The sequence below is a fragment of the Carcharodon carcharias genome, chromosome 12, assembly GCF_017639515.1.
Source record: "Carcharodon carcharias isolate sCarCar2 chromosome 12, sCarCar2.pri, whole genome shotgun sequence".
In the NCBI taxonomy this organism is placed as follows: domain Eukaryota; kingdom Metazoa; phylum Chordata; class Chondrichthyes; order Lamniformes; family Lamnidae; genus Carcharodon; species Carcharodon carcharias.
In genome coordinates this window covers 62949348-62976206 of record NC_054478.1, presented here as the reverse complement: position 1 = coordinate 62976206, position 26859 = coordinate 62949348, and the positions used below count along the sequence as shown (strand labels likewise).

At 46.6% G+C, this 26859-nt stretch overlaps 1 protein-coding gene across 2 annotated transcripts in view; it reads right to left on the bottom strand.

The window, feature by feature from the left end:
- ifih1 (interferon induced with helicase C domain 1) overlaps positions 1-26859 on the bottom strand; it is a 182561-nt gene that overhangs the window by 92095 nt on the left and 63607 nt on the right. For both annotated transcript variants that reach the window (XM_041201770.1, XM_041201769.1), the window contains 2 exons: positions 16958-17059; positions 5064-5165 (listed from right to left, as the gene is read on the bottom strand). In XM_041201770.1, the coding sequence (XP_041057704.1) occupies positions 5064-5165; positions 16958-17059 (204 nt within the window). The remainder of the gene's footprint in view (positions 1-5063; positions 5166-16957; positions 17060-26859) is intronic.

The window sequence follows — 26859 nt, the reverse complement described above, 5'->3', positions numbered from 1 at the left end:
CACAGATGCTGCCATAATCTGCTGAATATTTCCAGCATTTTCAGCTTGAATGTCAGATTTCCAGAATCCACAGTATTCTGTGATTTGATTAGTGTCTAATATTATTTCAACAGCTATTTTGCTTGTTTTGTTGTAGATATTTTCTACTATGCCTTGAAAATGGCAATATCATGCTCATAGAAATGCATAATTTTAGGATATGTCACTGAAAATGTTCATTCTGCCCTGACTACTGTTCAATTGCAGGCTCATGGCAGAGCTCAATCAGATGATGACACTTACCCTTTAATAGCAAATGAGGAACAGGAGTTCTTTAATTTCTTGAACCAATTTCTAAGCCTCTCTGTCAAAGGTTAGTAGTATGTTTTGGCTGCCTATTTGATATTCACAAGAGCTAGTTAAATATGGACAATGCAATGCAGGTCATAGACCATTCTAGAGTGTGTTTCATATCATTGGGAAGATTTTTCTCACAGTCTGTGGGCAGAATTTCGCCCTTGACTCTGTCACATGAGCAGGGACATGTTTTGAATTCAAGTGTGAAATTTTTATTTTATTTTCATTTACTTTAGGAAACCTCATCCCGCCTGTGGATGAGGTTTTCTAAAAAGTGCAAAAGCCGCTTGGCGTTTTCGCCTCCCTGCCAACCGTAAGGTGGATGGGAAGCGTAAATTTGAAATTAATGACTGTTTTAATGGCCTTAATAGGCCTTTTAATTGTCGGCAAGTGCGCGGCCGATTCCGGCCACGCCCATCGAATAAAATATTGCGGGACTACGTGATGATGTTGGGACACTTGCCCAACGGCATTGTGTCATTTTACGCTTGGCCGGGTCAGGCGGGTGCCTGCCCACCAAGCTCAATATTCTGCTCTATGAAACAGCCTTCCAGGAAGAGAAGTCTGTACAGGGAAAAGCATCAGAGATTATCTTTACATAAAACCATGGCAAACTGAATTACACTCTTACACTCTTTACTTTTTAAGTATGACTATGATCAGTCATTACATGAACATGAGAAAGCTGCCACAGGGTGGGATAGATAAATCAGCTCCAATGATTCTTGTGCTGTTGGCATCAAGTAAATGTCAACTGTGGAAAGCAAGTGACCAGGGTTGAGCTGACATTATAAGCTCACTTGTTCCATATGCCATAGGAATGAACATCTACAAAGATAAAAACAAAAAAACTGCGGATGCTGGAAATCCAAAACAAAAACAAAAACAGAATTACCTGGAAAAACTCAGCAGGTCTGGCAGCATCGGCGGAGAAGAAAAGAGTTGACGTTTCGAGTCCTCATGACCCTTCGACAGAACTTGAGTTCGAGTCCAAGAAAGAGTTGAAATATAAGCTGGTTTAAGGTGTGTGCGTGGGGGGCGGAGAGAGAGAGAGAGGTGGAGTGGGGGTGTGGTTGTAGGGACAAACAAGCAGTGATAGAAGCAGATCATCAAAAGATGTCAACAACAATAATACAAAAGAACACATAGGTGTTAAAGTTAAAGTTGGTGATATTATCTAAAGTTGGTGCACCCCCACTAGAGCTATACCTTGAGTGCCCTACCATCAATTCTTAATTAGCACATTCGTTTAGATAATATCACCAACTTTAACTTTAACACCCATGTGTTCTTTTGTATTATTGTTGTTGACATCTTTTGATGATCTGCTTCTATCACTGCTTGTTTGTCCCTACAACCACACCCCCACTCCACCTCTCTCTCTCTCTCTCCGCCCCCCACACACACACCTTAAACCAGCTTATATTTCAACTCTTTCTTGGACTCGAACTCAAGTTCTGTCGAAGGGTCATGAGGACTCGAAATGTCAACTCTTTTCTTCTCCGCCGATGCTGCCAGACCTGCTGAGTTTTTCCAGGTAATTCTGTTTTTGTTTTTGTTATGAACATCTACAATCTGTCCTTCTTAAAAACAAATGCTGTAGCAATATCTGGACTGGATTGGAATTGAAGCCTAGATGGTGAAACATAATCCCAGTGGATCAAATATTTCATAGAACACAGAATCAATTTGTCCCTCCTTTGTGCTGGGTACCAGCCTGTTCTCAGGGGAAAAGTGTGAAAACAAGGTGCAACTATGATAATGAAGTGGGTGTCTGCCTCACATTGTTCCCCCAGTATCAGGAGGATGACTATTTGAGGGGTGCTCAGAGATGGGACTTTATGTCCTGTGTCTAGTTGCCCTCTCTGATGGCATGATCAGGTAGGGCAGAGAACATAGTTCCAGGGGATGGGAAAAAAATTATGACCCTCTTCCTTTCAGAAATAGCAGGACAAGCAGAAGAGGTTGTTTTTGAGCAGAGGTCAGAAGCTGATAAGCATTATTTCTGCACACGTTTTAGGCTTTTACAACTCTATTTTTAGCATGAGGCCATACCAATATACAGGCAGCTCCTTGCTAAATTAGGAAAATCACTTCAAGTGTGCTCACCCTGGCTAGTGCCAAGGTCTGCAAAGGGGATGGGGGTTGGGGGGTGGGAGTGGGTTTGGCGGTGCGAGTGGGTGGAGAAAATAAAGTCTGAATGATTCCTGTGATGTGGGGACCAACTAGATGCCAGCTCATAAAAGGCTAGTGACCAGAGTTAGATCATTAACATTATAACATTTCTACATCTGCTTTCCATAATATCTTTAGAAAAGAAATGGACTGGAGGGTGGAGAACAAGTACACATAAAGAGGGGTTATGTCAGAGTGGGAGTTGTATTGAGTGACATCCTAAGGGCTGATTGCTGGGCCTGCTACTGTTTACCATTTACATAAGTGACCTGGGGTTTCAGGAAGTCAATGCAATGTGATCACATTTGCAAATTATACCAAATCAGCAAGAGCACTGAAAACAGAAAAGGCAGTCCAGAGATTACAGATCAAATTTTAAAAGTATACAAGAGGGCTGTGGTAATCTGAGGTGCAATACACCTTTAAGAGAATGTGAGCAGATTGACCATGTGACTGTTTTATCCCAATTATTGTGTATCAATAAACAGCATGTATTTCACCCCACAACATTCTCTTCATCCACATAGTTTAGTTTACCATCTCAGTAGTTAAGCGTGCAACTGTGTTTGCTGAGTAGAACTAACCCAATTGTAACTGCATAACAAATGGTGATGAGGCAAAAAGCAACCAGTCGATGACGCCATGGCAAGCCGCTAAAATCAAAATGAAGCAAATCAGCCGTACCTTGCAGGTGCTTGTAAGTACTGCCCTCATCGTAGCTGGCGGAGTATCTCCCTACAGTGTGCCACAGTTTGACCGTGTCGAACCATTTAATCAGACCACCGATGACAGGTCACAGTACATTGAACACCTTGTGTACCTCTTTGTGGCTAACAACATATCAGGGAAGGAGAAAAAATGGGCGATCCTCTTATTGACATATGGCAGTAAGAAATACGGCCCAATTCGTAGTCTAACAGCAGCATCCAACACCCCAGATTCCAAGAGCTTTGACAAGTTGGTAAAGCTAGAGAAAAGCCACTTTCAGCCAAAATCCAAGGTAACAACACACTATTTTAAATTCAATTCAAGGTGTCATGCCCCTGGAGAGACAGTCACTGGCTATGTAGCAGCCTTAAAACAATTGACAGAGTATCATGAATTCCGGATGCTGATTAACGACACGTTAAGAAACTGATTAGTATGTGGGATTAATGAAGACACCATTCAAAAAAGGTTGTCAGAAATTAATTTAGGCTTCAGCAAGGCTCTGGCTTTTGCGCTCGCAATGGAAAGTGCAGTCAGGGATTCAGAGGCAATCAAGGGAGCGCAAAATGGCGGCGTCATCCATGTCAGGAGGGAAGCCTCAAAGTGCAAACTCAAGTAACCCATATGCTATTTTTAACCACCTTATTAACTTTCCCTGCCATCTTTAAAACTGTGTGTATACGGACACAAAGGTCTCCCTGTTCATCTTCTACACTTTTCAAAATTGTACCATTTGTAGTAAACTGTCTTTCCACATTCGTCCTCCAAAGTTCATCAGTTTACCTTTGCCACATTGAACTCCATCTGTCATACTTCTGCCTATTTCACCATCCTGTCCACATCATCTTGAATCTCTAACTACCCTCTTTACCACCTACTATTTTGCTAAGTTTTGTATCATCTGCAAACTTTATAATGCTGCTCCCTACACCAGAGCCTAGGTAGTTTATAAAAAATGAAAGTAGTAATGAGCCCAAAACTGACCATTTGGCAATGCTACTGCAAATTACCTCCCAATATCGGAAAGCATTCATCGACTACCATCTTTTGCTTCTTGTCAGTGAGTCAATTTTGTATCCATACTCTACTTTCCTTGTAATTCCATGGGCTTCCATCTTCTTAATAAGCCTCCTGTATGGCACTTTGTCAAATGCCTTCCACAAGTCCATATTTACAACAATCTGCACCACCTTGATCAATATTCTTTGTTATATCATCAAAGGATTCAATCAAATTAGTCAGACACAATTTGCCTTTAAGGAATGTATGCTGTTTCTCCCTCATTAACGCATGCCTTTCCAAATGCAAATTTATTTTGTCCTTGATAATGATTTACAGTAACTCTCCCACCACGAGTATTAAGCTGACTGAATTATAGTTTCCTGGTTTATCACTTTCCACTCTCTTCAAGAAATATGTGAAGGCATTAGGATGGGTACAGAGGAGGAGGTTTACCAGGATGGCACCAGGGATGAGGGACTTCAGTTACGAGGAGAGGTTGGAAAGTTAGAACTATTCTCCTTGGAACAGAGGAGGTTAAGAGGTGACAAATAGAGGTTTTCGAGATGATGAGAGGTTCTGATGGAGTTTTGATGTCTCTCAAAAACATTAGCAACCATCCATCCTCCCAGCACTATTCCTTCATCCAATGAGCATTGAAAAATTGTGACCAGTGCCCCTGCTATTTCTACCATTCCATCTTTCAGTAACCTAAGATGCATTCCACCTGGACCAGGTGGCTTACCAACTTTCAGTAATGCTAATCTTCTTAGTATGTCTTCTCTATGTATTCCTATTCTGTCCATAACTGTTATTAGGTAGACTCTATATACACAATGCCTTACCTGAACAGGCATTGTCCATGCCAGACATGCCAAAGCTTCCATTTTCCATGTGACTATCATTTGAACTGCAGGTACTTGTCTCTGCCAAATCCTGACTAGACGCTGTTGGAAAAAAAGAAACAACTGCTAGCAATAATCTCCCAATCCTGTAAAATAAAGTTCAATATGTTTTATGTTACACAGAAATGTCATAACATTCCAATATAATTAAGTTATACTACTCCCCGGAACACTTACAGAACTCAGGCTCAAAAGCAATACAGTGTTAACATATACAAACAGTAAAAGAAATGAACAGGAAAAGACCATCTGGTCCTTTCGGCTTGTTCCAAATTGGCATGGTGTGCTCTGTACACCACTGCTGCACCCACTCACACCCTCACCCCAACACAACCTCTTGAGAGACACAAAACAAGAAGGGCTTTGACCAATGACCACCAATGACAGGTCACAGTACATTGAACGCCTTGTGTACCTCTTTGTGGCTAACAACATATCAGGGAAGGAGAAAAAATGGGCGATCCTCTTATTGACATATGGCAGTAAGACATACGGCCCAATTCGTAGTCTAACAGCAGCATCCAACACCCCAGATTCCAAGAGCTTTGACAAGTTGGTAAAGCTAGAGAAAAGCCACTTTCAGCCAAAATCCAAGATAACAACACACTGTTTTAAATTTAGTTCAAGGTGTCTTGCCCTGGAGAGACAGTCACTGGCTATGTAGCAGCCTTAAAACAATTGACAGAGTATCATGAATTCCGGATGCTGATTAACGACACGTTAAGAAACTGATTAGTATGTGGGATTAATGAAGACGCCATTCAAAAAAGGTTGTCAGAAATTAATTTAGGCTTCAGCAAGGCTCTGGCTTTTGCGCTCGCAATGGAAAGTGCAGTCAGGGATTCAGAGGCAATCAAGGGAGCGCAAAATGGCGACGTCATTCATGTCAGGAGGGAAGCCTCAAAGTGCAGGGTTCCGCGGAAAGATGAGAAACAGCCACCATCATCAGACCAGCGAGAAACAATGGTTTAACAGACAAAATATACTAAAGAGGCATATGCAAAAAACTATAATAGTAAGAGCAGAATGTGGAACCAGACAGTCTACAAACGAACAACAATTGAAAACAATGGAATGTTTCTTCTGCCATTGTAAAGGAGACATTGTAAAGACAAATTAAAACATAGCTTCAAATAAAAAAGTAAAAATCGTGACATTCACATAATTGAGGAACCAGAAGAAACAGAGCCAATCTACATGACAGTAGAAGTCAATGAGAAACCTATTTGAATGGAGTTGGATACATAGAGGGCATCTATGACAGTCGTAGGAGAACATACGTTCAAATATTTAAATCGAGGAGACCAACCATAAATCTGGAAAATTCAGACGCTAAATTAAAGATGTATACTGGGGAAGACATATAATTAAGAGGCATATGCAAAGTTCCAGTACAGTATGGAAATCAGTCTGTTAATCTACCCCTAATAGTGACAGTAGGCAGAGGATCGAGTCTCCTCGGAAGAAACTGGTTAAGAGAGATTAATCTTGAGAGCCTACTACGATCTCAATTAGAAGCAGGAAATGTTACTGTTTGGAAAATGGAGCATGTAAAGTAAAAACTCAACAAAAGGAACTCGTAGAGGTGATGCTTCAGGAAAGAGTTCGAGTTGAAGTCAGTAACCTCCAAAAAGAAAAAGAAAACCTGTTGAAGGACTTTCGCATATTGCAAGATTCCCTCAGATCCTAATTTGTACCACTAAGAAGGTATAAGGAAGAACAGAAAGAATTCAGCATATTTCTGGCCGAGATGAAGAATAAATTAGCTGAGAAAACACAACAATGTTCAATTCCCCAGGAAACAACTAACAAACAAAAAAAGAAATGGAAGAGCTGAAGAATCAGAATGTGAAAACCAAGAAGCTTTAAAAATAGAGACCCCTGAGTTTTCAAAGGAGCTGACAGATGAGGAAATGCTGGAAGACTCAACCACTGAGTACATTCAAATTGAGTTTATACCCGAGCCTAGTCTGGCCAATAGGGAAATTGAAAAGAAGGCAGAGATTAAAGTCAGCGCTGCCAAGAAGAAAACCCATCAAAAGAAGACACACAGGAAGAAAAAGTGGAATTACTGGCAAGGACCTGAATTTTTTTTCTCATATAACAGGAAGCTGATCATACCATGCTGAATTTAGACTTGCCCAACACCCTGCTTTTGAGAACCTTCCTGACAGTTGAACTTCATCTTGTTGAACTTAGAGGGGAGGGGCAGCAGGAGTGCATGTGATTGGGCCCAGAAGAGGGCGAAAACAGTTCCATTGGACTCTACACCACAGGTGGAAGGAACACCCTTTGGTTTGGAAATACCTGTAGGATATGTTGAGCCTGAGATGGTCGAACAAACAAACTTACAGGTTCCTATGGGAGAGCTTATTGGACACATGACCCCTGAGAGGGAGACCTGGGACAAACCATCAGAAGTTGTAGAACTACGACGTTCGACACGTTTGAAGAAGCCTCCAGAGAGACTGAATTTGTAAATAGTTTATTTATGTAAATAGTTTATATATTAGTAAAGATTGTAATTTGTAAAGGGGGAGGTAATCTGAAGTGCAACACACCTTTGAGAGAATGTGAGCAGATTGACCATGTGACTGCATTACCCAATTGCTGTGTAGCATATGCTACATTGTTGATCAGTAGTTTAGAATGGGTTCTAAGATGAGTAGCACGCTGTGTCTGTGCTCTGAGTAAACCAGCGGGCTGAATTTTCTGGTTGGTGTGGGGGAGGGAGTGGGAGCGGGTGCGGACCCGATTGCCGCCTGCGATCGGGTCTGTGCCGCCATTTTACACAGGTGGGCCAATTAAGGCCCGCCCAGCATAATGCCTGACTCCCGAGGATAGCAGGAATGGCTGGCAGCAGCGAGACTGCATTGTCCGCCGGGTCCAATGGCGACTGGGTGGCCTGTTTATCAGAAGCACTGGTAGCCTTTGCAAGGCTGCTCACAATTAACTTCTGGTGAGCAGGCCAGTCTGGAGGGTAGGCCAGCGGAGCAAGCGAGGCTGGAAGGTAGGGCACCGGAGCAGGCGAGGCTGGAAGGTAGGGCAGCGGAGCAGGCGAGGCTGGAGGGTACGACGCTCTGGCAGGGTGAGTACCATGTCGGCATTGGTTATGTAACCCAGCAGGTAGGCTTACCCTGCTGTCCGCGGCCAACCCCTCCCCGCAACCAAGTCTGAGTGTAGTGACTGCACTGAATCATTGACGGCATTTGCTGGGTGGGCCAGTAGATATTGCCCATACTGAGGTCAGCCTGAGAGGGTGATGAAGAGATTGATCTGCTGTACTCTGCAATCCAGGTGCTTACGCCTCCTTGCTATGGAAGCATATACTGTGTGGTGCCTAATGTGATGTAGGCAGCATGTTCAAGGGAGGGGTGGGGAGTGGGGAACAGGCCTAACATCTTTGTGTGAGTGTTCGGCAGCAGTGGGGTGAGGAGGCACTGGAACCCAGCAATGTCCCACTCTGGTTGGGGTGGGCCATGCGCAAAGCGAGTCCATGTGCAATTTTCACGAATCAATGCTCATCTCTCATTTTCAGCAGAAGAATGCTCATAACGTGGCAGAGCATGCGAAGACTGGCGGTGGCCAGGTGCAGATCACCATTCTTAGCCGCTTCGAGCAGGAGGCTGTGGGTCTGGAGAGATGCCATGCGCCAAGGTCCATTGGCGTCAGTGAGGCTGGGGTGCCAAGGCCAGGTATTCATGCCCATTAGTGAGGTCAGCATTGTTCTCCCAACAACCATAGCAGTGCTGAATGTTAATTGATTTAATTTTGCAACATGGCTTGACCATTGCTTACGGAAGGATGAGCACATAATGATCTGGGGGACACGGATGCACTTTGACATTGTCTCCACGTTAACTGATCCACTGTCCTTGTTCTTCCTTTCAGCATCATCAGAGCAGGGCCGGGAGGAGGAGCAGCAGAGGCGGAAGGTTCACCAGCGTCACACCATTTCTGCGATGCAGGCACCAACACAGATACTAGCATCTCAGTGGGAATTCAAACATCGGCTAGTGTCCCGAGGCTGGGTGATGAGGGCACTTCACAGTTGCTGGAGGAGCTGGCAGAGACAGAGAGTGCCCATGGCGCCAGCAGTTGGAGGACTGCAGGGGACCAGGCACATGCTCAGTCGGTGCCTGATGAGCTGCCTCTGGAGTCGTCTGCAACGCAGCAGTTGCAGGAAATGCGGCCGTGTGTGTGGGAGCATCTGGTGGAGATACGTGAGGCTATGCTTAGCTTGGTTTCCGTGGTGGAGGAGTCTGCATGGACGATCGCCGAAGCAATAAGCCACATGTCCGAGCGCCATGCGTCCTCCATGCAGAGAGTGGCGACACTCGTGGAGAGGCTCCTCCAGGAGGCCCATCAGGGCTTCCTGGGGATGCGCTCGGACCAGCAAGCCCTCACATCGGCATTGACCTCAGCTGATCAGTGCCAGTGTGGGAGATGGTTTGGGCATCAACTTTCCTAGCTCGGTGCCCATCCATCCATGGTGAGCAGGAAAGTCTGAAGCGGCCTCACGTCGCGCAGCAGCTGCCTGGCATCTCTGTGAGATCTCTCAGGATGCTCCAGATGAGGGCAGCAGCTCCTCTGCCCCTCTCCCAGTGACCGTAGTGTCCGGTAAGGCTGCGGTGACTGGGGAGTTGCCAGCTGTGGAACTGGCAGCTCCCTCCAAGGCAGGACCAGGACAGGCTCCACAGGCCAGTGGATGACCGTCAACGTCATCTAGGCCAACAGGACAGCAAAGTCAGCTGGCTGTCTCAGGTGCCACTCCCAGCAAGGGGGGAGCACCAAGGCGTAGCACCCGGAAACAAAGACATAAGGCACCTTAGACATACCACGGGTTTTTCACTGGTGCTTTTGTGTTTGCCTGAGATGAGGTCCTTATGATTTGCTTTGTTTGGTAACACTATTCTCTTTTTTTTGGAATAAGTTGGTTTACTTGACAGAATAAATTCAGATATGTCACCATGGCTGAGGGTACCTCTTTTCTTCTGCATGTGCATGGTTTCCAAAACTGTAATGAGTGCTTTGTTGGACATTCAGCTTTATTAACAAGGCCCTTATTTACTGTTCCTATCCTGGCAGATTTTGCACTTAGGTATCGAGTTTCGAGCCTACAGCCCAAGCTTGTCCTGGAGGTCCAACTGTGGTGGGCTAGCTGAAGGTTCGTTGGATTAAAGCCTCCCGGGTGTCCCTGCCTCCCTGGAGTATGCCCGGGTCAGTGTCTACCCCTTCAGCATTTCCCTGTGCATGTTCACCTTGGACTCACTGCTTGACTCATTGTGTGCAGCCGCAGCCACTGCAGCGACGTCTTCATCGTCCACTGTCCCCCCCCCTTTCCAGCACAATGTTGTGGAGAGTGCAGCATGCAACCACTATCAGCGACACACGATCTGGGGGGTACTGGAGTGCACCCGAGTGGTCCAGGCATCGGAAATGCACCTTGAGGAGGCCAATCGTTCTCTCCCCCACAGCCCTTGTGGAGGTATGGCATCTATTGTACCGCTGCTCAGCTTCAGTTCTTGGATGGCGGAGAGACGTCATGAGCCACCTTCTGAGGGCATAGCCCTTGTCACCCAGCAGCCATTCATCAAGCCAGGCTGGAGCACTGAAGAGTCCCGGCACCTGGGAGTGTCTGAGGATGTAGTTGTCGTGGGAGCTGCCTGGGTACCTTGCACAGACTTGTAGAATCAGCATCCTGTGATCATATTATCTGCACATTCATGGAGTGGAAGCCCTCACTGTTGATGAAGGCACCGGGCTCACTTGCTGGCGCCTCGAGGGCCACATGAGTGCAGTATATTGCACCCTGGACACGGGGGAAGCCAGCAATGGCCGTGAAGCCTTTGGCTCGCTGTGTCTGGCTTGCCTGGTCCCAATGGTAGTGGATGAAGGTCAAGAATGCCTGAACAGAGCGTCTGTGACCTGCTTGACACAAGTGTGCACAGCTGATAGGGAGACACAGCAAAGATCACCTACCGAGCCCTGGAAGGAGCCAGAGGCATAGAAGTTGAGGGCAGCTGTGATCTTCAGAGCCACTGGCATGGGGTGTCCACCCACACAGTTAGCAGGGATCTCAGGCCCAACCATCTGACAGATATAGTTGACTGTCTCGCTTGAGAGACGGAGCCTCCTTCAGCACTGCACCTCAGACATATTGAGGTAGCTGCTTCGCCACCTATATACCCTGGCAACAGGATAGTGGCGTCTTCTGCGGCCCCTTCTGCCTTGCACCACCTCTTGGCCCTGTGCCCCATGTGCCTGCGCCTGTGCCTGTCCTCCCATAGGTGGTCCTCTGGAGGTTGAATGTGCACTCCTGGCTCCTCCCCTTTCTATCCCTCCCATCCTCCTCAGAGGAGCTGCCTCCAGTGGACAGTTCCAGGCTAAGGGAAGGCTTCCTGAAACCTGCAGGACCAGAAAAGATTGCTTACTGCAGAGTGCTGACTTTAAGGTTATGAGTCCAGAAAAAGCAGCTGGAATGCGTTTTGAAGTACTGCAGATCATACAGGCAAGTTTCAAAAACTTTCAGAAATAAATGCTTGACTGTGCATACTTGTGACCCCAGTGGGCTCTCTTATCCTGCCCATGGATGAGGTTAATACAAATGTGTCCTACCTGCTTGCCTGTTGCGCCCATGCGCCAAGCCGAAAATCACATGGGTGCTGAAAAATCGGCATCGATTGCGCCTCAAGGGCCTTAGGTGGCCTGTTAATTAATGGCGGGCCTGAGTCGGAGATCATCATGCGCCCTCCCAGTGAAATATCGCGGTGATGTCGGGATGCTTCCCCGACATCACTGCGCATCATTTTACGCGTGGACGTGCGGGGCTCGTCCCCACACGTCAAAGGGAAATTTCAGCCCAGCATGTTTTTCACCGCACAATGGTCCCTTCATCCACATTGTTTAGTTTACTAACCAACCTCTCAATAGTTAAGCATGCTTGTTCACTGAGCAAAGTGAATGCAATGGTAACAACTTAACAAGGGCACAACATTGTCAGGTGAGATTTACTTCCAGACAGTGTACTCTATGTATATTGGAAGGAAAAGAGACATATGCATCCCACTGAATGATGTCAAATAGCTATAAAGCTGAAAGGTACCTAGGAGTCCAGTACAGGCAATGTTAAACTTATCTAATCAATGCAAAATACCAATAAACAAAGCCAATAGAATTTAAAATTAGATAGCCAAAACAGTAAAATATGTCAGAAGGGAGGCAATAATCAAACATAGTTTTCTAGAAAAATTGCACCTTGAATGCTGCATCCAGTTCCAGTTACCAATAAATGAGATAAATTAAAGCACTGGAGACAGTGTAAAGCGGCACAAGGCTGACCATATGTGAGACCATAAACCATAGAGATCCGAACTAAGCTGAAAAACTGAATGGACTTGGAATTTTTGGCCTGGAAAGGAACTTTGTGAGAGCTGATCTGATAGAGGCCCCTTGAACATGTACCTTAAACATTCCAGTGCATTAAGATGAATCATCTTAAATGGAAAACAGATACTACAAATGCTTTGTTAACCAAATCAAGTGAATTCGACCAAGTTAAGTGTGAAGGAACGTATCTTATTTTTAGCATCTTTATGTAAGTACAGCAATTTTTTTATGCAGAAGCTGATATCAAGTCAAAACCACAACTGTTCATAGAATCACAGAAATTTACAAAACAGAAAGAGGTATTTGGCCCATCATACCTATCATGGCTCTTTGGAACAGCGGTATGTCTGATCCCACGTGCCCACTTTTTGTGGGTAACCCTGTAAGTTCCTCATCCTTAAGTGCCTGTCCAAATTATTTTAAAAATTATTTGTGGAATCAGCTTTTTACAGAATCACTGGATTGTTACAGCATAAAAGGAGGACATTTGGCCCATCATGTCTGCACCCATTCGCTTTAGATGCCACTCCCCTACCTTGTCCCCTAGCTCTACACATTCTTCCTTTTCAGATCACAATCCAATTCCCTCTTGAATGCCTCATTTGAATCTGCCTCCACCACACTCTCAGGCAGCGCATTCCAGATCCCAATCATTCGCTACATGAAAAAGTTTTTCCTCATGTCTCTATTGCTTCTTTTGCCAATTACCTTACATCTGTGCCCTCTTGATCTTGATTCTTTCAAGAATGGGAGCAGTTTCTTCCTATCTACTCTGTCCACATCCCTCATGATTTTAAATACTTCTATTAAATCTCCTCTCAACATTCTCTTCTCCAAGGAAACTAGTTCCAACTTCTTTAATCTATTAATGAAGTTCCTCATTTCTGGAACCATTATCCTGAATCGTTTCTGTACCCTCTCCAATGTATTCTCATCTTTCCTCAAGTGTGGTGCCCAGAACTGAACATAATACTCCAACTGAGGCTGAACCAGTGTTCTGTAGAACTTTAACATTGCTTCCTTGCTTTTATACTCTATACCCCGCTTAATACAACCTCGGATGCTGCAAGCTTTATTAATCACATTCTCAACCTTTCCTACCACCTTCAATGATTTATACACATGTACTCCCAGGTCCCTCTGCTCCTGCTGCCCCTTCAGAACTGTATACTTTATTTTACATTGTCTTTCCGCATTCTTCCTACCAAAATGAATCACTTCACACTTCTCTGCATTAAATTTCATCTGCCATTTGTCCACCCACTCCATCAACCTGCCTATGTCCCTTTGGAGTTTTACACCATCCTCCTCACAGTTCAAAATGCTTCCAAAGTTTCCTTTATCAGCAAAGTTTGAAATTGTGCCCTGTAGACCTAGGTCTGGGTCACTAATATATATCAGGAAGAGCAAGGGTCGTAACACTGACCCATGGGGAACTCTACTACAAACCTTCCTCCAGTCCAAAAAACATCCATTAACCATTACTCTGTGTTTCCTGTCACTTAATCAATTTCCTACTCATGTTACTACTATCCCTTTTATTTCATGAGCTATAACTTTTCCCACAAATCTGTTGTGTGGTACCTATTAAATGTCTTTTAGAAGTTCAGTTACACCACACCCACAGTATTAGCCTCATCAACCTTCTCTGTTACTTCATCAAAAAACTCCAGAGCCAGGATTTTTATCTTGTTGGGTGGGGCATGGTGACTGGGCCTGGGAGCGGTCGCAAAGCCAACCGCCATCCGCGATCGGGCCCCGACATTGATTTCACACTAGCCAGCCAATTAACGGCCAGCCAGCGTGAAACGTATGCTGCAGCGCTCAGCACTGCCGGGGGTGGGAGGGGAGGAGAGCAAGCGCAGAGGTTTGCACATGCGCGCATTGAAAGCTCCCTGAGGCACAGAGTTGCCTCAGGGAGCTGAAGATTTAAAAACTCAAAAATAAAAAAGTTACCACTGTTAAAATCATGTCTTCTCATGTGACTCTATCACAAGAGCAGGAACATGTTATGAATTAAATTTAAACATTTTTATTTAATTTTTAATTGCTGTTGGAAACCTCATCCCACTGTGGATGAGTTTTCCTAAAAAACCCAAAGGCCGCTTGGCCTTTTTGCTTGCCTGCCAACTGTAGGGTTAGACAGGCAGTGAAAAAATTAATTCAATTAATATTTTAATGGCCTTTTAGGCCTGCTAATTGTCAGTGGGCAAGCTGTTGATTCCTGCACGCGCCTGCTGACCGAAATACTGCACGAGTGTGCGATGATGTCGGGACGCTCACCTGACATCATCGCGCGTCATTTAACTCTCGTTTGGGTAAGGTGTGTACCCGCCCGATGAGGGAAAAATTCTGCCCCAGCAAGTTTGTCAAACATGATTTTCCCTTAACAAATCTATGCCAGCTTTCCTTAATTAACCTGCGTTTGCTCAAGTGACTATTAATTTTGCCAAAAATTATCAGGTCTAGAAATTTCCCCCCCTACCACTGAGGTTAAACTGGCTGGCTTGTATGTTGCTGGGCTTATTTTTACATCCTTTTTTGAACCAGGGTGTGTAACACTTGCAATTCTCCAGTCCTTTGGCACCATTAAGTATAAGGAAGACTGGAAAATTATGGTCAGTATCTCTGCAATTTCTATCCTCACTTTCATCAGTATCCTTGGCTGCATCCCATCCAGCCCTGGTGCCTTACAAATTCCAAGACAGCCTATGCAATACCTTCCCCTTATCAATTTTAATTCCAGTGCCTGAATTATCTCCTTTCACCATGATCTGTGCAGCATCTTCCTGGCAGAATTTTCAGGTACAACATTCCAGGTCCCTGCAACTCTGAGTGAAAAGATTTCTCCTCACCTTCCCTCATAATCTTTTGACAACATTTTCAATCTGTGTCCTCTAGTTATTGTCCCAATCATGAGAGGGAATATTTTTTTCTATCTACTCCATCGAAAGCTCACATCACCTTGAAAACCTGATTTGTCATTTCATAACTTCCTCTGTTCCAAGGAGATCAGTTCTAACTTTTCCAGTTTCTCTCTATAACTGAAGTCCCTCATCCCTGGTTAACCTCCTCTGTACCCTTACTAACGCCTTTGCATCTTTCGAGGTGGTCAGAATTGTCCAGAATACTCCAGCTGAGGTTGAGCTGGTGAGTTATAAAATTCTAACATGATCTCTTTGCTGTTATATCTGATTCCTCTATTTATAAACTCAAGTAACCCATATGCTATTTTTAACCACCTTATTAACTTTCCCCGCCATCTTTAAAACTGTGAGTATACGGACACAAAGGTCTCCCTGTTCATCTTCTACACTTTTCAAAATTGTACCATTTGTAGTAAACTGTCTTTCCACATTAGTCCTCCAAAGTTCATCAGTTTACCTTTGCCACATTGAACTCCATCTGTCATACTTCTGCCTATTTCACCATCCTGTCCACATCATCTTGAATCTCTAACTACCCTCTTTACCATCTACTATTTTGCTAAGTATTGTATCATCTGCAAACTTTATAATGCTGCTCCCTACACCAGAGCCTAGGTAGTTTATAAAAAATGAAAGTAGTAATGAGCCCAAAACTGGCCATTTGGCAATGCTACTGCAAATTACCTCCCAATATCGGAAAGCATTCATCGACTACCATCTTTTGCTTCTTGTCAGTGAGTCAATTTTGTATCCATACTCTACTTTCCTTGTAATTCCATGGGCTTCCATCTTCTTAATAAGCCTCCTGTATGGCACTTTGTCAAATGCCTTCCACAAGTCCATATTTACAACAATCTGCACCACCTTGATCAATATTCTTTGTTATATCATCAAAGGATTCAATCAAATTAGTCAGACACAATTTGCCTTTAAGGAATGTATGCTGTTTCTCCCTCATTAACGCATGCCTTTCCAAATGCAAATTTATTTTGTCCTTGATAATGATTTACAGTAACTCTCCCACCACGAGTATTAAGCTGACTGAATTATAGTTTCCTGGTTTATCACTTTCCACTCTCTTCAAGAAATATGTGAAGGCATTAGGATGGGTACAGAGGAGGAGGTTTACCAGGATGGCATCAGGGATGAGGGACTTCAGTTACGAGGAGAGGTTGGAAAGTTAGAACTATTCTCCTTGGAACAGAGGAGGTTAAGAGGTGACAAATAGAGGTTTTCGAGATGATGAGAGGTTTTGATGGAGTTTTGATGTCTCTCAAGAACATTAGCAACCATCCATCCTCCCAGCACTATTCCTTCATCCAATGAGCATTGAAAAATTGTGACCAGTGCCCCTGCTATTTCTACCATTCCATCTTTCAGTAACCTAAGATGCATTCCACCTGGACCAGGTGGCTTACCAACTTTCAGTAATGCTAATCTTCTTAGTATGTCTTCTCTATGTATTCCTATTCTGTCCATAACTGTTATTAGGTAGACTCTATATACACAATGCCTTACCTGAACAGGCATTGTCCATGCCAGACATGCCAAAGCTTCCATTTTCCATGTGACTATCATTTGAACTGCAGGTACTTGTCTCTGCCAAATCCTGACTAGACGCTGTTGGAAAAAAAGAAACAACTGCTAGCAATAATCTCCCAATCCTGTAAAATAATGTTCAATATGTTTTATGTTACACAGAAATGTCATAACATTCCAATATAATTAAGTTATACTACTCCCCAGAACACTTACAGAACTCAGGCTCAAAAGCAATACAGTGTTAACATATACAAACAGTAAAAGAAATGAACAGGAAAAGACCATCTGGTCCTTTTGGCTTGTTCCAAATTGGCATAGTGTGCTCTGTACACCACTGCTGCACCCACTCACACCCTCACCCCAACACAACCTCCTGAGAGACACAAAACGAGAAGGGCTTTGACCAATTTAAGGGAAAACATCAGAAATTCCTCACTAACCCTTGGAGGTGACATATCAAGCTCCTAGATGCCTCGACCACTTGGTAACATATCCCCCAAAGACCCAATTATATTTTATATATAGACATGTTTGACACTGTCAATCACATTTCAAGTCCCTTTTGAATGCTTGCAACAAATCCATGCATTGCATGAGCCAGCAGTTCATTCCACAGCTCAGCGACTCTGTGTAAAGAAGGGCTTCTGGTAAGAAGTCATGTTGTCATGACTTATGCTTATGTCCCTTGGTCATCCCAAATTTTTCCAGCTCAAATAACATTATATCGAGTTGGATTATTTTAAAGACTTCAATCATTATCTCCATCAAGTATAGGCTTTTCCGAATAAAATGGCTTGTAATCTGTCATGGTAGCTAAAATCCCTTGAAAGAGGCAGGCATCCACTGCAATATATCATAAACTGGAACCCATGGCCCCTGAAGAGACTTTCCTGAGGGTCTGTGAAACAATCTCTCTAGTGGGCGAGAGAGAGAAAGATAGAAAAACACAATGCAGGGGGGGAAGAGATATGGGCATGAAGAGAATGAAGGAAAAAAGGGAAAGCCACCCACTTTGTATAAATTAATGGTAATTAGTGTAGTCCCACACAGGATGTCCTTTCTCAAAGCTCCTGAATCCTTAGCCTTCTTTGTGGTGATCGATGCCTTGGCTGCAATGATCTTCAACAGCAAGTTATACATTCACTTTCGATGAGGGGATGTGGAAGGCCATCTGCTGTTGTGATACTTGGGTACATTCACTTTGGACTTATGTGGCGAGCAAGTGCCATTATGATGCTGTCTGGCTTGCTGAGTATTTCCAGCATTTTTTGTTTATATTAATTATTTGTTGGTTTGATTCTTGCTGTCAGTTGGTCTTAATTAAATCTTAATATAAATTCCTTGGCATAATTAAATACCACTAAGAAACTGGTTTGCACAGGTCCGCAAAATATTCCAATAAAGTCAGGTTCTGGTGAGTACTCAAAACTAGAGGGAAGGCAACTTGCATGTTAATGAGGAGATTTTTTCAAATTAAAATAGTAATCTGTGTTGAGCCTGTTAAATATCGAAATAGGGTAAAACTGCTGTTGATACTAATTTTGCCAATAGCTAATTTGGATATGATCTGTTAACGATTGTATGGAAATGAGATGGGCCAAGTGGATCAAGTGTCAGTTGAAGAGCATTTAGGTATCAATGATCATTATAACATAAGGTTTAGGTTGGCTATGGAAAAGGACAAAGATCAATTCAGAGTAAGAATAATTAACCGGGGGAAAGTTAACTTCATAGGAGTAATGGATCTGGGTTGAATATGTTGGAATCAAAGGTTGACAGGAAAAACAGTAACTGAACAATGGGCTATCAAAACGGAAGAGATATTTCTGGCACAGTCAAGGTATGTATATTCCGACGAACGGGAAAGGTCAGGCATCCAAATCCAGGGCTCTATGGATAACAAAACTGATAGAGATTAAGATGAAGAAGAAAAAGATGTTCTTATGACAGATGTCATGTGAATAATACAAAGGAGCACCAGGCTGAATGTAGAAGATTGAGAAGGGAAGTGAAAAAGCAAATGAGAGAAGCAAAGAGAGAGTATAAAAGGAGACCGGCAACTAACATAAAAGGGAACCCCAAAGTCTTCTACAGGCATATAAATAGTAAAAGGTTGGTAAAAGGCGAAGTAGGTTCAATTAGGGACAAAAAAGGGGATTTACACATAGAGGCAGGGGCATAGCTGAGATATTAAATTAATATTTTGTATCTGTCTTTACCAAGCAAGAAGATACTACTCAGGCCACAGTGAAAGAGGAGGTAATTAACACACTGAAAGGCTTTCAAATTGATAAAGAGGAGGCATTATTGCTGAAATAAGAGACAACCCTAATCTTTTCATTTTGCATTCATCAGAACATTTGAGAATACTCAAGGATAGGCTGTCTATACTTAAAGTTGATAAGATACCAGGACCGGATGAGATGCATCTAAGGATACTGAGGGAAGTGAGGCACTGGCCATAATTTGCCAGACTTCCTTAGGCTTAGGGGTTGTGTCAGAGGACTGGAGAATTGCAAATGTTACACCCTTGTTCAAAAAAAGGATGTAAAGATGAGCTCAGCAACAACAGGCCAGCTTATAAGTTTAACTTATGATGTTGATGTGATGTACATGGACTTCCAAAAGGCATTTGCTACAGTACTGCACAACAGACTTGTGAGCAAAGTTATAGCTCAAGGAATAAAAGGAACATAGCAACTTGGACAACAGATTAGCTTTGTGACAAGAAACAGAGCCTAATGGTTAATGGATGTTTTTTGGACTGGAGGAATGTTTGTAGTGGAGTTCCCCAGGGGTCAGTGTTTGGACCCTTTCTCTTCCTGATATATAGTAGGGATATATATCTTATACATCTTTAAAGCAGATATAATATTTCCTGTTCTATATTAAATTATCTTGGCAATATGTCCCAACAGCTTATCATTTTCACAAGAGTCTCATTAACCTTGAATGATTCATGCTCTGTACCCCTGAATTATTTTCCTTCTCAGCAGTTGTCATTATGCATGGCATGCAGTGCAGGGTTGTGCAATGCCGTGTTTATCTATATAACAGCAGTTATCACTCTTTGAAAGCAACTCACTGTCTGGGAAGTGCATTGAGATATATTGAAGAAATGTCTTATAAATCAGAAAGATCTACTGGCAAATTTTCAAACCTTATATCAGAATATGATATAATTAATTTCATTCCAGTTGACCCTGTAAAGTCCTCCTCATGGGGATAGGTAGCCCAATTGGGAGAACTGTCCTAGAGACTAATCAAGTAACAACTTAACAAAGTTATGCTCGCATACATATCTATTAGCCAACATCCTAGCCTGATCCATTATAGTCCCTGCCTATGCCCTGTCCTATCAGCAGGAAAGAACTACAAAGGTGGAGGCATAGTGGTACCCAGTCAGAAAGGGGTAGCCCTGAGCACTGACTCTGAATCCCATGGAGTCACATGGCTTCAAATCAAACAATGTCAGCCTGTTGATTACTATCTGCTACTCCCTACAACTGATAAATCAATACTCCTCCATATTCATCATCACTTGAAGGAGTCTCTGAGGGAGGCAAAGTCACAGAATGTATTCTGGGCAGGTGGGGTGGGAAGGGTATGGGGGTGTTGGTGGGTACATGTCTGCCAGTAAGAATGACCCACTGAGCTGTCCACAATCAATTACAACCTTACCTGTGTGATCTAAATAGCTGTCCACTAAGGCCAGAAGCAGGAAGGTTGGGGGTGGAAAATCAACAGGGGGCCAAGGCAGAAAACAAACGGAGTGCACCAAGTGACTTAGGCTACTGGAAGGATCAAAGCTTTAAACTTATGACTGTACAGCATGTTAACAAGCAGGAGGAGAATGTCCAAGAACAGGGAAATATACTGGAAGAGGGATACAATAAAGACATTGCTATTGAAAAAACTAAAAAAGAAACACTCCGCAAAATCAAAAGTCATTCAGCAGTGCCACGGAGTGGTCAGAGCTTGTAAATGCATGTAAGCTTAAAGTCGCTGTTCCTCCAAAGGGGCTACACTAACTTCAGCCTTATGGGAGTGTTGCACTGTCAGAAGTGCAAAATTGAGATGAGATGAGATGTTAAACTGAGTCCCTGACTGCCTTCTCAAGTGAATATAAAAGATCCCACGGCACTATAAGATGGATAGTAGGGAAATTGTCCCAGTAACCTGGCTGGATTATCCCTCAGACAACTCTGAAAACACATTACTCGATTGTTCATCTCATTGCTGCTTGTAGGACGTTCTGGTGTACAATGTGGTTGCCACACTTCCCTATATTCAACAGTAACTACTTTTCTGAAATACGTCTTTGCTTGTGAAACACATTGAAACATCCAGAAATCATGAAACGCACCATATAAATGCAAGGACTTATTTTAAAGGCTGCGTTTGCTGCCACTGCAACTACAGGGGGTGCACTCACCGGACATGTATGTCGCAGTGCCTGTGATGTCACTGCCAGTGATGCTACAGGTAGCTGCCTGTATCAAAGAATAGCACCATCCGTAATATTGAGCAACATAAAGATACTTAAACAAGTACAGTACCAAGAAAATGTGTTTTTCTCACCAAGGTTAAGGATTAGTTTTCACACAATATTGAATCCAAATCACCAGTTAAAACTCATGGGATTATGATTGTGATTTGCTCACCGCCCTTCTCGCTGGCTGCTCTGCTCCTGAACTCTCACTGCCTCCGTCTCTCTCATCGCCCTGCTCCCTTGCTGTCTACCAGCAGTGGGCAAGGCAGCAAGCAAAGCGGCCAAGGGTTGGGAGCTGAGCAGCGAGTGGAGGGCGAGGCAGCGAATGAGGTGGTGAGCGGGGCAGCGAGTGAGGTGGTAAGCGAGACAGCCAGTGAAGTGGTGAGCGGGGCAGTGAGTGAAGTGGTGAGCGGGGCAGTGAGTGAAGTGGTGAGCAGGGCAGAGAATGAGATGGTAAGCGGGGCAGCGAGTGAGGTGGTGAGTGGGGAAGCGAATGAGGTGGTAAGCGAGACAGCGAGTGAAGTGGTGAGTGGGGCAGTGAGTGAAGTGGTGAGCGGGGCAGTGAGTGAGGTGGTGAGCGGGGCAGAGAATGAGGTGGTAAGCGGGGCAGCGAGTGGGGTGGTGAGTGGGGCAGCGAGCGGGGTGGTGAGTGAGGTGGTGAGTGGGGCAGTGAGCGGGGCGGTGAGTGAGGTGGTGAGTGGGGCAGCGAGTGAGGTGGTGAGTGGGGCAGTGAGCGGGGCGGTGAGTGAAGTGGTAAGCGAGGCAGCGAGTGAGGTGGTGAGCGGGGCAGTGAATGAGGTGGTGAGTGGGGCAGCGAGTGAGGTGGTGAGCGGGGCAGCGAGTGAGGTGGTGAGTGGGGAAGCGAGTGAGGTGGTAAGCAAGGCAGCGAATGAGGTGGTGAGTGGGGCAGTGAGCGGGGCGGTGAGTGAGGTGGTGAGTGGGGTGGTAAGCGAGGCAGTGAGTGAGGTGTTGAGAGGAGCAGTGAGTGGGGTGCTGAGCAGGGCAGCAAGTGAGGTGGTGAGCGGGCAGTGAGGTGGTGAGCGGGGCAGCGAGTGAGGTGGTAAGTGGGGCAGTGAGCGGGGCGGTGAGTGAGGTGGTAAGCGAGGCAGCGAGTGAGGTGGTGAGCGGGGCAGCGAGTGAGGTGGTAAGTGGGGCAGCGAGTGAGGTGGTGAGCGGGGCAGAGAATGAGGTGGTAAGCGAGGCAGCGAGTGAGGTGGTGAGTGGGGCAGCGACTGAGGTGGCGAGCAAGGCTGTGAGTGAGGTGGTAAGCGTGGCAGTGAGTGAGGTGTTGAGCGGAGCAGTGAGTGGGGTGCTGGGCAAGGCAGCGAGTGAGGTGGTGAGTGGGCAGTGAGGTGGTCAGTGGGCAGTGAATGAGGTGGTGAGCGGGGCAGTGAGGTGGTGGGCAGGGCAGTGAATGGGGTGGTGAGTGGGGCAGCGAGTGAGGTGGTGAGTGGGGCAGTGAGTGAGGTGGTGAGCGGGGCAGCGAGTGAGGTGGTGAGCGGGGCAGCGAGTGAGGTGGTGAGTGGGGCAGTGAGTGAGGTGGTGAGTGGAGCAGTGAGTGAGGTGGTGAGTGGAGCAGTGAGTGGGGTGGTGAGTGGAGCAGTGAGTGGGGTGCTGGACAGGGCAGCGAGTGAGGTGGTGAGTGCGGCAGTGAGCGGGGTGGTAAACGAGGCAGTGAGTGAGGTGTTGAGCGGAGCAGTGAGTGGGGTGCTGGACAGGGCAGCGAGTGAGCTGGTGAGTGAAGTGGTGAGCAAGGCAGTGAGCAGGGCAGCGAGTGAGGTAGTGAGCGGGGCAGCGAGTGAGGCGGTGAGTGGGGCAGTGAGTGGGGCAGCGAGTGAGGTGGTGAGCGGGGCAGCGAGTGAGGTGGTGAGCGGGGCAGCGAGTGAGGTGGTGAGTGGGGCAGCGAGTGAGGTGGTGAGTGGGGCAGCGAGTGAGGTGGTGAGTGGGCAGTAAGTGAGGTGGTAAGAGTGGCAGTGAGTGAGGTGGTGAGCGGGCAGTGAGGTGGTGAGCAGGGCAGCGAGTGAGGTGGTGAGCGGGCAGTGAGGTGGTGAGCAGGGCAGTGAATGGGGTGGTGAGTGGGGCAGCGAATGAGCTGGTGAGTGGGGCAGCGAGTGAGTTGGTGAGTGGACCACTGAGTGGGGTGGTGGGCAGGGCAGTGAGCGGGGTGGTGGGCAGGGCAGTGAATGAGGTGGTGGGCAGGGCAGTGAGCGGGGCGGTGAGTGAGGTGGTGAGTGGGGCAGCGAGTGAGCTGGTGAGTGGGCAGTAAGTGAGGTGGTAAGAGTGGCAGTGAGTGAGGTTTTGAGTGGAGCAGTGAGTGGGGTGCTGGACAGGGCAGCGAGTGAGGTGGTGAGCGGGCAGTGAGGTGGTAAGCGGGGCAGCGAGTGGGGTGGTGAGTGGGGCAGCGAGCGGGGTGGTGAGTGAGGTGGTGAGTGGGGCAGTGAGCGGGGCGGTGAGTGAGGTGGTGAGTGGGGCAGCGAGTGAGGTGGTGAGTGGGGCAGTGAGCGGGGCGGTGAGTGAAGTGGTAAGCGAGGCAGCGAGTGAGGTGGTGAGCGGGGCATTGAATGAGGTGGTGAGTGGGGCAGCGAGTGAGGTGGTGAGCGGGGCAGCGAGTGAGGTGGTGAGTGGGGAAGCGAGTGAGGTGGTAAGCAAGGCAGCGAATGAGGTGGTGAGTGGGGCAGTGAGCGGGGCGGTGAGTGAGGTGGTGAGTGGGGTGGTAAGCGAGGCAGTGAGTGAGGTGTTGAGAGGAGCAGTGAGTGGGGTGCTGGGCAGGGCAGCAAGTGAGGTGGTGAGCGGGCAGTGAGGTGGTGAGCGGGGCAGCGAGTGAGGTGGTAAGTGGGGCAGTGAGCGGGGCGGTGAGTGAGGTGGTAAGCGAGGCAGCGAGTGAGGTGGTGAGCGGGGCAGCGAGTGAGGTGGTAAGTGGGGCAGCGAGTGAGGTGGTGAGCGGGGCAGAGAATGAGGTGGTAAGCGAGGCAGCGAGTGAGGTGGTGAGTGGGGCAGCGACTGAGGTGGCGAGCAAGGCTGTGAGTGAGGTGGTAAGCGTGGCAGTGAGTGGTGTGTTGAGCGGAGCAGTGAGTGGGGTGCTGGGCAAGGCAGCGAGTGAGGTGGTGAGTGGGCAGTGAGGTGGTGAGTGGGCAGTGAATGAGGTGGTGAGCGGGGCAGTGAGGTGGTGGGCAGGGCAGTGAATGGGGTGGTGAGTGGGGCAGCGAGTGAGGTGGTGAGTGGGGCAGTGAGTGAGGTGGTGAGCGGGGCAGCGAGTGAGGTGGTGAGCGGGGCAGCGAGTGAGGTGGTGAGTGGGGCAGTGAGTGAGGTGGTGAGTGGAGCAGTGAGTGAGGTGGTGAGTGGAGCAGTGAGTGGGGTGGTGAGTGGAGCAGTGAGTGGGGTGCTGGACAGGGCAGCGAGTGAGGTGGTGAGTGCGGCAGTGAGCGGGGTGGTAAACGAGGCAGTGAGTGAGGTGTTGAGCGGAGCAGTGAGTGGGGTGCTGGACAGGGCAGCGAGTGAGCTGGTGAGTGCTGTGGTGAGCAAGGCAGTGAGCAGGGCAGCGAGTGAGGTAGTGAGCGGGGCAGCGAGTGAGGCGGTGAGTGGGGCAGTGAGTGGGGCAGCGAGTGAGGTGGTGAGCGGGGCAGCGAGTGAGGTGGTGAGCGGGGCAGCGAGTGAGGTGGTGAGTGGGGCAGCGAGTGAGGTGGTGAGTGGGGCAGCGAGTGAGGTGGTGAGTGGGCAGTAAGTGAGGTGGTAAGAGTGGCAGTGAGTGAGGTGGTGAGCGGGCAGTGAGGTGGTGAGCAGGGCAGCGAGTGAGGTGGTGAGCGGGCAGTGAGGTGGTGAGCAGGGCAGTGAATGGGGTGGTGAGTGGGGCAGCGAATGAGCTGGTGAGTGGGGCAGCGAGTGAGGTGGTGAGTGGACCACTGAGTGGGGTGGTGGGCAGGGCAGTGAGCGGGGTGGTGGGCAGGGCAGTGAATGAGGTGGTGGGCAGGGCAGTGAGCGGGGCGGTGAGTGAGGTGGTGAGTGGGGCAGCGAGTGAGGTGGTGAGTGGGCAGTAAGTGAGGTGGTAAGAGTGGCAGTGAGTGAGGTGTTGAGTGGAGCAGTGAGTGGGGTGCTGGACAGGGCAGCGAGTGAGGTGGTGAGCGGGCAGTGAGGTGGTGAGTGGGGCAGCGAGTGAGGTGGTGAGTGGGCAGTGAGTGGGGTGGTGGGCAGGGCAGTGAGTGGGGTGGTGAGTGAGGTGGTGAGCAGGGCAGTGAATGAGGTGGTAAGCGAGTCAGTGAGTGAGGTGGTGAGCGGAGCAGTGAATGGGGTGGTGAGCGGGGCAGCGAGTGAAGTGGAGAGTGGGGCTGCGTGCAGGGTGGCAAGTGGGTGGCAAGCATACAACTAGCACACAACAATGATGGCAGTTGCACTTTGCATGCATATACGGGCAGACTGGCTGCCAAATCCCTATTCCAGGTACACAACGATGAGGTCAGCAGCACCAGCTTCCTGTTCCAGTGCGGTGGCTGAAGATAAGATACAATACATTTGAAAAGCTATTTGTTAAATACAACCCTTTCAATAGCTATCTGAGAATCACATCTATTTAATGGTATTAATCAGCATGGCTTGTTGCGAACGCCACATTACAAAATTTTCTGACTCTTAGGCATAAAAGCTTAAAAGCATCTGCTCCAGATGGGAACACAGAGCAAAAAAATCAGGGTCTACAATTTTCCATTCTCTAATCTTAAATTTGCAGATTAGGAGTTGGCAATATTACAAAGTGCTCTCTTGGAGTGGGCACATGAGAATTTTGAACCTTTAGTATTCTCACTGAAGTTCACATAGTTGACTAAATTGTAAAGGCTTGTACCATCAGTCAGCAAAGTATACCGGGTGCACCTAAAGATAAAAAGAAGTTGCATTTATATAGTGCCACATCGCATCCACAGGGTCCCACAAAAGACATATTTTAAAAATGACAAATTTGCACTGCCAATCTTGGAGCTTTCCCTGTGAGAACATATCTTGAGAATGCAAACATGAGGCCAGCATCTCCACAGAGGTTTATAACCAATTCCGACTCAGGATACCCTTTAAGAGCTGAGTTCAAATAGACCCCATTTTTGCTCAGCCCTTTAAATATTGAAAAAAATGCCTGTCTGTGTCAGTGAGAATTGAAAAACACTGCTCTAGCAGCTGTTTGTTTACTTAGCCCTAAGTGCTATCATTATAGCAATATTAATGCCTGATTGTTTTCCAAAATTTATCATTATCAGAATTGGGGGGGAGGGAGGATAGGGGGTTGCTGTAAGTTCACAGTTTGACTGCTCAAAGAGGTTATTAAAAGATTAGCTGTTTTTGATATGGGGTTATGAATACAAATATTGGTTTTTATAAGGATTTAAGTAATTGAGGGGATTTA